The 14013-nt window shown below is 35.6% G+C and overlaps 1 protein-coding gene across 2 annotated transcripts in view; it reads right to left on the bottom strand.

The window, feature by feature from the left end:
* Positions 1–550: 550 nt before the first annotated feature.
* The window catches only part of Olfm3 (olfactomedin 3), a 219414-nt gene continuing 205951 nt past the window's right edge, over positions 551–14013 (bottom strand). The window contains exons 5-6 of one of the 2 annotated variants that reach the window (XM_087616342.1): positions 5018–5124; positions 551–3612 (exon numbers count right to left, since the gene is read on the bottom strand). In XM_087616342.1, the coding sequence (XP_087472468.1) occupies positions 2935–3612; positions 5018–5124 (785 nt within the window). In that variant the 3' untranslated portion in view covers positions 551–2934. 2 annotated transcript variants of the gene reach the window in all.

Raw genomic sequence — 14013 nt, 5'->3', positions numbered from 1 at the left:
TAAAATCAAAATCTTTTCTTTTAGAAGATTCAAACTTCAGAACTAGTACATGTAAAATTTATTTGCAAAGGAGTATTTTTATAATAAAAATACTGTTGTTATGATAAAATTGTTTATTTTCATGGTAATACATTCATAATTTTATATGGTTATATTTCAGTAGTAATTGTAAAAGTTCTACTCTGAAATTTGGCAGTGACTTTCAAACATGAAGATGTGGCTCTTTTTTTTAAATTATAGTAAACATCAATAAGAAGTTAATATATATTCTGAAATTTTTATCACTGAGAGTGCTGTCAATTATAAAGAAATGAAACTACAATGAAGGTAGCAATGTGGGCTTGTGGATTTATGATAATACATGACTAATCACTCACTTTCTATGCATACACTGCATTTTATCTTTCTCATTTACTTCTACACGATGTTAGTGAACTGGAAGATTACCACTTTTTGAACCCACAGATGTAAGTTTAGATACAAATAATAAGTCTTGGGATTCAAGTTCCATAAATATGAATTACACACCAACACAATCTGACCACAAACATACTATTTGAATGACATGGAAGTACTTTAATGATTTGATTAATTTAGAAAATATCAGTTACATAGTTCACTTAGGATGATGGTTTTCTGAGTTTAGATTTCTGCACTGCTTAGACTCTATGGATGATTTTAAAATACTCATTATTTTCCTCATAAAATTACTTTATTTGCTGGAAATTAAAAAGGAAACAGTGATTAAATTCTTATTTATTTCAGGCACAAAACTGAACATAATTTATTAAGGAAAATGCTCATAAACGGTTAGTGTTTAATGCAAGTCATATTTTAAAGCTCATGTTACCCCATTTCTAGTGACAATAAAATCTTAGCTTGCTCTAGCAGCACATACGCTATAAATAGATAGGGTGATGAAAACATACATACAAAACAACAGGGCTCTGTACAAGATGCACACCTCACGAAAAGCCATGATCATCCATATTTTGAATGTATGTGATACCACGTAGCATGTTGTTAAAAACAGGAAGTGTTCCTATTAGAGTCTGTCTACCTAAAAATTGATTCATTTCTAAAACTGACATGATTTTTTTAACCTTATACAAATTGCTATACAAAATATGAACTGCTTGCTTTTGTGATATGTGTAGTATGACAAATGATTCTCCTAAATTTTCTAACTCTTACTTGTAGACTGGAGCTTACATGAACTTTTGGTAAGAGAAGAAGACATCATTATAAAAAGATGCAGTGTTCCCATTAGATCATGCTTAACTTTTGTTGACAAAAAAACCAAACCAAACCAAACAAACAAACAAAAACTAAAAAGAAAAAAATCTACTCATTCAATCTTGGGTTTCAATATTAAAGTACTTAGGTTTTCCTCCTTGATAGGATGATAGTTGAGAATGACTCTTCACTTGTAGAACTTGAAATGAATTATTCTAAGTATCAGTATCTTTTTATAGAGTGCTGTGTCTTCATTATCATTGTTTATCTTATTATTGTGGTATTGTATACATGTGAGACAAAAATTGCACTGTAAGTTATGTGTCATTCATCTTAGAATATATTTTTAGAAATTTAAAATGCATCTCTATTAGTTTTCATAGTGTTGCCTCAGCGGAATTCTTTTTAACATAGGGAAATTACTTCTAAACTCATTGATTTGTTCAGTATTTGTAGAACAGGTAACACAAATGTTATCAAAGTTTTGACTTTCACTTTAATTTTCCACACACAGTGAGGCAAGTTATCAGGGGATTGAATTCTCATTTCATTTTCTGAATTGGTTATTTATACATTTGAAACAATAAACAACTCCCAGTTCTTTTGATAATTTTTTTATACAAGTTTGCCAATAACTCTCCAGGGTTTATAATTTTAATATAGAAAACATTGCATAAATTTCCTTTTCTTAATAATCTTCATGTGCTTCATATTGTATAAGAAATAAACTATTGAAAATTGTATGCAAAATGTGTTAAAATACTAATATATGGTACTAATACTAATAATGATAAATGAATAGAATCAACTCTAGTCTTTTTAACACAGTGACGTATTTTACAAACAATTATGTGAATACTTCTAGAAATCAGGGAATCACTACATTGAATTGGTGTTCAAATTCAGAGCCAACAGTAGAATGGGGGATAAAACAAACATTCTATAGAGAATGTCTGATTTTTTTTTAATTTTATAGTGCTTATGAGAAAGGGCAAGCCAAGAAGGTCTTTCTTAATCAGACTTGAGAACTGACTTGAGTAATTACTGAGATTAAATTTTAGTGCACTTTATAAAAAATATTACTTTCACAGAAGTGAAGGAATACAATTGTGTGATAGTGGTGACAGCAATAGAAATACGTATAGCCAGGAAAATGCGAGCAAGAGATTTAGAAATGACTGCACAGCACCGCATCAGGGAATGTGGTAAGAGTAACATGATTGATAATGTTTCCCATATAAATAAAATCTTTAAATCTTCTTGTAGAAATAAATGTTGGGAAAGTGCTTTTCTTTTACCTTAATTCCTATGAAAATATTTCTTGATGTAGAGCAAGAGACAGTAAAAAGAAGACAGTTAAAAAGAGAAGACATTCATGCATTTAAGCCACCATTAATCTGATTCTAATACAAGGCAGATCATTAATCTTTTGCGAAACTATGACTCTAGCCACTTAAACTCTTTTTAGTGCTTTGCATGACAAGGGCAGGATAGGCCCTGCAGATTTTGGATTTAAGATTTGTTTCCAATATGCTAACTTAGACAAACACTTTTTGAAACTCCAAACATACAATAAAATTCTTTGCATTGGAGAAATGATGACAAGCCAGTCAAGGAGAAAAAAATTAAACACAGACAGGGTCCTATAGAGTTTATCATGAATGACAGTATAGATAGATGAAAAGAAATGACATTTGTCTATGTGTCATCTTCAGTCTTAATGATGTGGAACAGGGTAACATTGAATAGGACTTGGTGGCCATTGTTCCAGGCATAAAGAGCTCTATCTCTTGCATTGTAGTCAAGCATAGATATGTGAAAGTATTGGTTATGGAAGGGGATGTCTGTGTACTCATATGTGGAGGTTTTTGTGGAATAGGAATAATACACTTTGGCTCCTGTTAAGTGGGAATTGGTGACATACAGAGTCCCACAGATCATGAAGGATTCCCCTGCACTTCTCTTGGGATAGCCAGTGCTCCAGCTCTTCATCACCTCCAAGGTATCTTGATTAAGCTGGCTGATGACAATATTGCCTGCATTCTGGTTAGTTGCATATACAGCCCACAGCCCAATTTCATCAGCCATTAGGTCAATGTCGGAGAATCCACCCCACGTGTAGGGGTACACATTGTGAAAACCAGCATACTCCAGGCTTCTTTGGGCTAGCACTCTCCCTAAATCAAAGCTGTACTTGATGATGATATTACTTTGATACTTGTTAAAGTAGAGGGAGCCATTGTAGACCACGTGGTTAGTTCCTGCCCACTTGAAAGGGAGGTTGTATGTCCTTGATTCAGCTCCACTAACAAAGTCTGCAATGGACTTGTACTCACGAACTATTTTATTGTTAGTGTAACTGTCCATGTACCAGACCTGAAAATAAAGGAGAAGAGAGAGAAAGAGAAACAAGTGGAACGGTTAAATTCTGCACATTTACAAACATTTCAAACCACAGACAGTTACAGTCAAAGTTTCAAGTTCTGGATGTCAAATGTTCTAATTGCTAACCCATTGAAATATCATAGCATATGGGCTTTTGTAAGGGTGTTTGTAAGGAAAGCCTGCGAAATTGCCTAAAAGATAAGGATGCTTGCTGCCAAGAATGACAAGATGAGCTGCATCTTTAGGACCTGAAAGATGGAAATCAAGAATCACAGGGTCCTCTCACCTCCATATGTATGTGAGCAAACACATGTGCACAAATGTAATTAGGTAGTAATTTTGTATATTTCTTTTATATACAAATATCATTTTCTAAGGGATATATTTTTTATTTTTATTTTATTTACTTTTTCTTTATTTTTTGTCTAGTTCATGCCTATTGCTGGGCAAACCCAGCACATATTACAAGGAACATCTTCTGATGTAACCATGTGATCTATGACAACTGTAGTTATTATCTTTTTCCTGTACTTTACCCTACAAAAAATGTCTTTCATTTTACATGCCCAACTTACGTCTACTTTCTAGTTGCCACAGACTGCTACTAACAGTTACTCACTTAATTATGTTGTAGGCTTTAATTTTATAGCAAATCTAATTTGGGGAGGACTATTAAGAATTTTAATTCATAATAAATTCATTAATAAGTAGAAATATAATCAGTTACTGCTATATTTAATTACATAATACAGGAATTGTCACCCTAAAAAATTCCCTATTTTAAGTGTGCTTCTTTTACAATTGTCTCTAGCAATATATTGATTTACATAATGAACTGTTTCATTACTCAGAGCTTTTATTAACCTAAAGATCATATTTCTTGTGGAATATTCAGGGAATTTTGGATGCTTGTGATTTACATTTCAGGCATAAAACAGGACAAATTCGGTGACAATCAGACAAGACTACACTGAATATTTTTTTTTAGATTTATTGATTTATTTATCTTATGTATGTGAGTACACTGTCGCTGTCTTCAGACACACCAGAAGAGGGCATCAGATCCCATTACTGATGGTTGTGAGCCACCATGTGGTTGCTGGGAATTGAACTCAGGACCCCTGGAAGAGCAGTCAGTGCTCCTAACCACTGAGCCATCTCTCCAGCCCCACACTGAAGAATTTTAAGAGGAACATATCACTAAAATAGGTTTGTTCCACACTATATATATATATATATATATATATATATATATATATATATATATATATAGCAGTTCTAGCTAGAAAATATCAAAAAATAATACTCTTAACATCAGGTAAAAAGAAAGAGGTTGGAGGAAAACAGTAGACTTGAAACCTAATTATAAGCAGAAGTATTGGTAAAAGCAACATACTCTGTTATTCTTTTCTGATGCTAAAGGATCAGTCATCCAAGCACCAAATCGAGTTCCAGATGTCTTGACTGTGATGGGGCCTGTTATTTTCATCAGTTTGCCACACGCTGAAATTAGAGGAGCACAAACATGTTGGTTGAACACAGACAATGAGTCCAATACACAAACTCAGACAAAAGCAAAGGGAGGGATATAAAGCAAAGTAAATCCATGAAATCAATGTCACATTATCTGAATGAATGAGTACCATGTTGATTTTAATGTATTTTATCCCTAAAGGGGATATGACTTGTAATTTCAATGCTCTAAGTGTAAAGTATAGTAAAAATTAAATTTTTTTACTGACAACAGATCTTCTCTTATACAATACAAACCAAGCACAGTTTCCTCTTCTTCTACTCCTCCCAGTTCCTTCAACCTCCCTCTCCCCCAGATACTTTGTCTCTGTCTCTGTCTCTGTCTCCATTGAGAAAATAGCAGGTCTCCAAGAGACAACAACCTAACACAACAAAACATAATACAATAAGACAAAGCAAAAGTTTTCATATCTAGGCTGGACAAGTTAATCCAGGAAAACCATCCCAGGAACAGGTAAAGGAGAGAGAGAGAGACGGCCTCTCCTACTGTTAAGCGTCCTGGATATTTGATGATCAGCTACCCATATCTTTCTGCTTTTCTTATATTTTTTTTTGGTTCTTTTTTTTCGGAGCTGGGGACCGAACCCAGGGCCTTGCGCTTCCTAGGTAAGCGCTCTACCACTGAGCTAAATCCCCAGCCCCATTTCTTATATTTTATAGTCATGAAAAGTATACAAGCTAGACAGAACTCTGAAGCCTGATTTTTAGTTTTAGTTTAAACATGTCCATTGCAATATATCCTTATATAACATAGTACTGAAAATTCACTGAAAGGTATAGAGTTATGAGGTTCCCATTATACAGATAAAAAGGCATGATCAAACAGTCATGGTCATGCAAAGAATAAAACCTTAAATCTCAGGTACAAAAGACTCCAAAAGAACACATAATGGCAGTTTCTGAATCTGATGTGTAATAAACATCATTATTTTCATTAAGAAAGTATGTGTGTATGTATACTCTATACATATAATAATACTTAAACATATATGTAGTCACTATTGCTGTAAATAAGTCTTAAGAATAGCTAAAATTTCATAAATGCCAGAACCAAAACCAAAGGGCAAGCAACATCTGTGATTTTTTAAAAAGCAGAATGCAAAAGTAATTTATCTTATGTATATTTGAAAGCAATTTTGTTACAAATGTTTACCTTTGATCCAAATAATGAAATAACATTTCTGTCCATTTATTTTATTTTTTCTATTTTCTCTTGATGTTATTTCATATTTTTCTATCTTCCTCTGCCTAGTGTAAAAATTGATAAGTGTCTAGGTCATTGCTGCTGGCTGCTGTATGTTTGGAAGAAGAAATGTTCAAGGCAAACCATGAACAAAAGCACCCTAGCCTGCAGCTTATTTTGGCTCATATTTCTTCCTATATGCTCCTCATAAGAATAATTTGTAGTTGGCAGAACACCAAGATGCATAGTTAGGAAGATGATGAATGGGAACATATTTTTCCCTGTTATTGAAACAGTAACTACACATTCTGTTATACAAAATATTTCATGATACCTGAATTGAAATCATTTTCTATTTTATTTGAAAAGAATAAGATTTGGTGACATCTTTGCATACTTCACAATTTCTTTGTATTGTTTTACTGATTCTTGAGACCCAGTTTATCAAGAGTGGGGTAGTAGTTCATTAGACTCCATTCTATTATCTATTATTTATGCATCCATCCATCCATCCATCCATCCATCCATCCATCTATCTATTACCTATAGCTTGTGTGTTACACCTATTTGGAATAAGGCAGTTCAGGTTATTATAAACATGTAAAAACATATGAGCAAAGTAGAATCAATATGGATTAGAGATACATTAATATATTTTGAGTTGATTTAGTTGAATAGATGATATAAACATAAGACATATAAAAGTGATGATGACCCACATAAATATTTCTAAGTAAACAGAGGACAACACCATAGAAGCATCCAGTGTACATAGAGTGAAGTGAAAAGACATCCTTGTCTCCAATTAAACCACAGAACAACATATATGTTTATTTTTTGTGAAAGATGAAAAATTATTCTTGATGGAAATGGTGGACTGACTGATAACTGCTTTTATCTCCTCTATTTTTTTCTGATTTCAATAACATTACAGTGGAGAAATAAGCAATAAAATATGTTTTAAATTCTAAAGACAAGGAAAAGGATAAAAAGATCCACTTGTAGAGAAGTTGAATAAATTTTCCAAAGTCACAGATAATGGAGAGGGTTCACAAAAGATTTAAACTAAGATGTGCTGGCTTGTACTAAAGCACTGATGACTGAAGAAGCGAAGTTGTATAGAGAGAGCACACTGGAGTATTCCAGTAACTAGGCACGTGGGCAGAACTTAATGCACGCTAAGGCTACTTGGTCTCATTTCTTGCCTAGACGTAGGCCTCTAAAAAGAGGTCAACACACCTGCAAAACTATGTGTTAGTTACCCTAAAAGATTTAAAGTGGAGAATGTATATTTTGGAGGTTCAGCACAGGCTCCTCCTGCTTAATGACATGGTCCCCCTGCCTGTCACTCATAGTCAGAAGTCCCAAGTTCAATGTAATTACTCAAAGGGGCTAAGTAGTTTCTTGTTCACAATTGTAAAATTAGAGGATACCACAGATGACTTTAAAACTATGGTTAAAAACAATTCTGATGAAAAAGAATCCAGAAAGTAGTTGAGACACTTTTCCCTTTAGACACTTGAAGTTGTGAATTTGGACAGTGAAAGATTCATTTGGAAATGAAAACTATGATTGCATCTTTACAAAAACAGACAGAAAATTGAAAAGGGGTGGGAGCATGAAACAGAAAATATTGTTTCCAATGTTTAAATAACGTTTCTAGAATAAGGAGAGACAGAACAAGACTAGAAGAAATCATCCACATTATGTAGAGAAGTACCTGTAATAGAATGACTGTGAAATATAGGTTGGCTAAAATCAAAGTGATTGAAATTTTCAAGATATTTAAACTGGTTTCACATAAGCAAGTAAGAATTAGACTGGAATTCAGCTTTTTATCACCATGCTGGATAATGGAATGCAAAAAAGGGTCTATGCCTTTGTATTGAAGAAGAAAAATACAAAAACAGACAACATAGGATCTTTTCTGATGTGCAACTATTCCAGAAGCATTTTTGCTGTATAATTTTCTTAAGAAACTACTTGAGGATATAAACCAGTGAACAAGTTAGTAACTGAACAGAGGCAGACATGAGACCAGTAAAGCAATGACTTCCTCTATAATGAGAACTGTGCAGGAGACTTTGAGAACAGCTTTAAGAGGAAGGTTTCCCAAAAGCAGCCAACATGAAAATGATAAATATTTTATAGATATGGGTATGAGATATATATATATATATAATATATATATATACATACATACATATATATATATATCACTTCATTTTTAATTCTTTGAGACTGTCTCTAACTACGTGGCTCAATCTGGCTTGAAATTTGCTATGTAGATCAGGCTGACCTTGTCCTGAGATCCCCATGCTTCTAGGATTAAAAGTATGTATCATTCCATCTGGCTTACTGTTAAATATATATATATAATTCCATTTAATGGTACAGATATTATGGCTCTAGATTTAGAAAGGAAGGAATTATACATCGCAGTTTCCAGGGAACAATATAACATGATCATAATATTATAACCATTTGCATTAAATGTAAAAAGTCATCAGCTCATAATCAAATTACTTGACTGGTTCTCTAACTACTGCCTAATTATAGAAAAGACAAAATTACCTATGTCCAAAAGGACATGCATGATGTGTACTCTCTTAAGAAATGGATATTACCATGCAGTACAGGATACCTACACACCATCCCAGATCCTATGAAACTAAATAACAGCAAGGCCAGTGGAGGACACTTGACTCTCACTCAGAAGGGGAAATAAAAAATTCACTGGAGATGGGTGAAGGGAGGGGTCAGGGTGAGGGGATGGGGAGGGGATTATGGTTAGGGATCAGGTAGAGAAGAGCTCAGGAGTGAGGGTCTAGAGAGTGAATGAAAATCAGCAGCTGGCTGGAGTGGAGCACAGACTGAGGAAAGGCCATCCAGAGACTGCCCTACCTGGGGAACCATCCCTTATCCAGACACCAAACCCAGATACTAAGGCTGATGCCAAGAAGTGCTTGCTTACAGGAGCCTGATATAGTTGTCTCCTGAGAGGCTCTGCTAGAGCCTCACCAATACAGATGCAGATGGCTTGCAGCCAACTATCAGACTGAGCATGGGGACACCAATGGAGTAGTTAAAGGACTGTAGGAGCTGAAGGAGTTTGCCACCCCTACAGGAAGAACAAAAGTATCAACCACCCAGACACCGCCACCCCGCTGAGAGCTCCCAATGACTAAACCATCAACCAAAGAATATGGAGGGACCCATGGCTCCATCTGCATATTTAGCAGAGGATGGCCTTATCAAACTTCAGTGGGAGGGGAGGCCCTTAGTCCTGTGAAAGTTTGAGGCCTTAGCATAGGGGAATGGGCATGTGGGTGGGGTAGCACCCTCGTTGGAGCAGGTCCAGCGGGAATAAGGTAGGGAGTTTGCGGAGAGGAAATGAGGAAGTGGGATAACATTTGAAATGTAAATAAATAAAATAACCAATTAAAAAGAAAAGAAAATCAGCAGCTGGGAGGTACAGGCATCTCTAGGATGTGCCAGAGACCTGGGATTGGGGAGGCCCCAGGCAGTTCATGAGGTGACTCTAGCTGAGATTCCTAGCAGTTGGGAATACGAAGCCTAAAATGGCCACTTCCTGAAGTTGAGCAGGATTCCCTCCCAGTGGAGGGAATAGGACACCAACCTCACACAAAACTTTCTACCCAAAATTTGTCCTGCCTAGAAGAAGTACAGGGACTTGTTTTAGGAGCAGAGACTGAGGGATTGGCCACCTAATAGCTGGCTCAACTTGAAACGCATCCAATGTTAAGAACCGATCTCTGACGCTATTATTAATGAATGGTACTTTGTTATGCCTGCAGACAAGAGGCAAACATAATTACCCTCTGAGAGGGTTCACCCAGCAGCTGATGGAAACAGATGCAGAGACTCAGGGAATATTGTACAGAGCTTAGGAAGTCCTATGGAAGAGTTAGGCGAAGGATTGAGGGACCTGGAAGGGATGGGGACTCCACAAGAAGACAAATAGGGTCAACTAACATGGACCCTTGGGGGCTCCCAAATACTGAACCACTAACCAAAAGGCATACCTAGGCTTCTGTATGGAAGGCTGAACATAGGCATCTGCACATATGTAGCAGATGTGCTTCTTTGTCTTCATATGGTTCCTCCAAGAACTGCAGCAAGGACTGTTCCTGCTGCCTGCCTGTGGATCCTGTTCCCCTAACTGTGCTGCCTTGTCTGGTTTCAGAGGTAGAGGATGTGACTAATCCTGCAGGGATTTGTGCCTGGGTAGTTGATACCCAGGGGTAGTTGGGTAAGAGGGTTGACAGGAAGGTTGACTGGGAGGAGAGGGGATTCTATGATTGGGATGTAATCGAAGAAAAACAAAACAAGAAAACAAAATTCAAAACAACAACCACTCCCCTCCCCCCCCCAAAACAATATAAAATCAAACAAACAAACAAAAGAAGCTGTGAGGCCAGGATTACATGATTTAGAAAACTTCCCAGTGCAACCTCTGGCCAGCAATAAACACTTGCCTTTTAGCTTTAAAATAAATAAGTCAACAAAATAAAATTATAAAATTTTTCCAAATAAAGATTAAAAAATCAATGTGGTAAAAGTATAAGTAGTTTGATTTTAATCAATATCTGTGAGTTGCCATGAAGCATACAAAATAGAGATGCATTTTTTAAATAGCTCAAGCAGATGTTATCTAAATTTTCAGTTACTAGAATAGGAACTCATTAAATAATGTCTATGATTGATTTTTAAAAGTAGGAAATAAACATACTATTCAACATGCTAATTTAACCAATCTAAAGCCCTAAAATTAAACTGTTAAAATTGTTAAACTCTGACTAGAAAAGCACAAAGAGAATGTTGGTTTCCATTCTAAGCCCTTTAGATCTTTAAGCATACTATTTTTGCCACATGTGTATATTGAAATTGTGATTTTAAAATGTTAAAGTAGGTGCAAAAACATTAGAGCCACTAAATTTGAAAAGTTAGAAAATGCATTTATGTACTGCCTGTTGAAAATCATTTTCAGGTTTTATGTGCCATGCACAGCCTGGGAGTGGATAGAAAGAGAAAGGGTCACAGACTGAAGAGAGGAAAACCAGTGAATAGCCTGCATTTTAATATTTTGAGTCCTGCAAGGCTTCGACTGAAATTGAATGCTTTAAACTTCCAGCTCCATTTTACAGTTGACTTAACAAGTTCACTCACTCTACCTCTGTACACTTATAAAATAAGAATACTGTCAATTGTAACATTTAGCCATATCTTTTCTATAGCAAGCAATTTAATCATTTTTTAAGAGATGAAAAATGGGGAGGGAAAACATACAAAAGGAGGAGGGGGACACGAGAATATACTGGAGGAGAGGGAGGGGCAAAAATATACTAAGATTGCTTCAAAAGCCTTAAGGAATTGCATCATTTCATATTAACTAAATTTACGTGTACTACACATAAATGTATGTACATCCATACACATACGGCTCAAATAAAGTTCTGCCATAACTAACAAAAACACAGCATCAGGCATGAGAATTCACATTTTGAGCTGTTGTTTGTCAGGGTAGTCTAGGAGTCTCCCCAAAACGTACAGGGTATTGTTTGCTTTCACCTTCCAGATTGACGGTAGATTTCTATTGCTGGAGACATCACGCAGTTTGAACACAGGATTAGAAATATTTCAGCTAGATATGACCTGGAAGCCTCTTCCCTGGGGACCAGTTTTTATAGTATCAGAAGTGCTATGCAAACTGCCAATGAAAAGCAATCAATTGTCCTATCTACATGATACATATGAATAACAACAGTAATTAGCAAGGTAACATATTCCCAAATGTGCTATCTTGCTGGTAGCTAGAAGGTTTTTAAAACAATGCAAGGCCTACTCAATAGAGAGAAAACATGTGTGGTACCAGAAACCTAGCCGATACCCAGGGGTAGTGAGGCTGTAGATTTTACTGTGGATCTTACTACTGCTGCTTTACTAAGACCAGCTTAATTACTAACTGCTTCCAAAGTACTTCTTCATTTATTCACAGATTATGTGTAGCTTTCAGACCTCATCAAGGAAGCATCTATTGGTGGCATAAAGAGACCATTGCAGAAAAATAAACCCGATTAAAATGTAGAGAACCACTGGTTGTGGGGTGCCCACTCCCAGTGGAGACATTTATAACAAACTCCCTGCACCTAGTGCTTAGGGAAAATCGTGAGAAAGGCATGGGAAGACTGTAAGAGTGAGAGGACCAGGAAGTCTGCTATGAGATTGTGTTTCCTAGAAAGAATAAGAGAGCTACATTCGCACTTACATCATCAACATGGCTGCCTAAGCAAGACTGGAAAAACGCAAACACCAATAGATATGGAAAGAGAAATCTTATGGGCTCTAACAAACAGCTAGACAACTAATAGCTTCTGAGAGAGGCATAATTAGTCTTCCCCAGGATGAGTGTCTTAATTAGAGATGCAATATCTAATGGGTTGTCCTAAAATCATCTACAACAAGCAACACTAAATAGACTTAGCTGGTTGTATTTATATATTTATGAAATGTGAATACACATGCATATATATGAAAATAAGAAAAATAAGCTGTGAATTTGAGAGGAAGCAAGCAGGATAACATAAGAGGTAGGAGGAATGGACATGAGAAGGTTTGGAAGGAACAAAGGGAAAGGGAGAAATGCTACAATTATATTTTAATTAAAATTTGAAAATCGTAAAGAAGATAAACTGAATAGAGTTATACTTCTAATGAGTTATCACAGTGTGGTTTTGCACATGTTTTAAATACTTACATTTCTTGTGAGTTCTTACTACGTACATACATACACTACTGTACATGTCTTTATTTGGGAATTATATTGTCTGATCACTTCTTGGCCTTTAGCTAAGCACAAGCGTAGAATCTGCTCTTATCAATTTAATAAATTGTCTGAGAAAAATATCATTTGCTGTTACATAAGGAAGTTAAATGAATTTTGAATTTTTTTATTACTGTCAGTTTTCTTAGACATTTTGGTTATATTTGAATCATCTTCAATATGTGTAAATGAATATTTATGAACAAGGCTTCAAACATATTTCAAATCAATTCTTTGACCAAGGAGGATCTAAACACAGACACATAACTTATCCGTTGCCTCCTGGTTCCACTCTAGGTTATTTTCTCTTAAACCTGCATGTTCAGCATCCACTCAGTGGTTCCCATCTTTCCATGACTCACGATATGCAATGCTCTGTCTTCCCTTGTCTGACCTCAGTCCACCATCATTTGTCATCTGGAGACATGTTTCTTTTTGTAAGCTAATTTTGTACTGTTAATCCATGAGGCACATTTGAAATAAAGTGCAGCTGAATTTTCATGTGTTTTAAGTCTGGTTCAGTTTAATCTGAAATAAGCACATGCATTCAAAATTTTAAAATATTCCAAGGCTGAGAAGACTTCTACCTCCTACACTTCCAATTTGATATGTAATTTGGGTTGTAATTGACAAGGAATCATCCATTAGCTCATGAATTGAAGGGTTGCTTATATACAGTTTTAGCTTAATTAGCATTTGAGGAGGCTATCTGGGAAAAGGCAGTATTTTAAAATGTTGTGTCAGTGATTGTAGTCTAGAGAACTACCTGGGTTTGGATCTATATGGTATCCTTACGGTTTATTGACCTTGAAGAATTTCCTAACCTCCTATT

This window comes from Rattus norvegicus, chromosome 2 (assembly GCF_021556685.1).
Source record: "Rattus norvegicus strain SHRSP/BbbUtx chromosome 2, alternate assembly SHRSP_T2T, whole genome shotgun sequence".
Taxonomy (NCBI): domain Eukaryota; kingdom Metazoa; phylum Chordata; class Mammalia; order Rodentia; family Muridae; genus Rattus; species Rattus norvegicus.
This window is presented reverse-complemented; position numbering and strand designations above follow the sequence as displayed.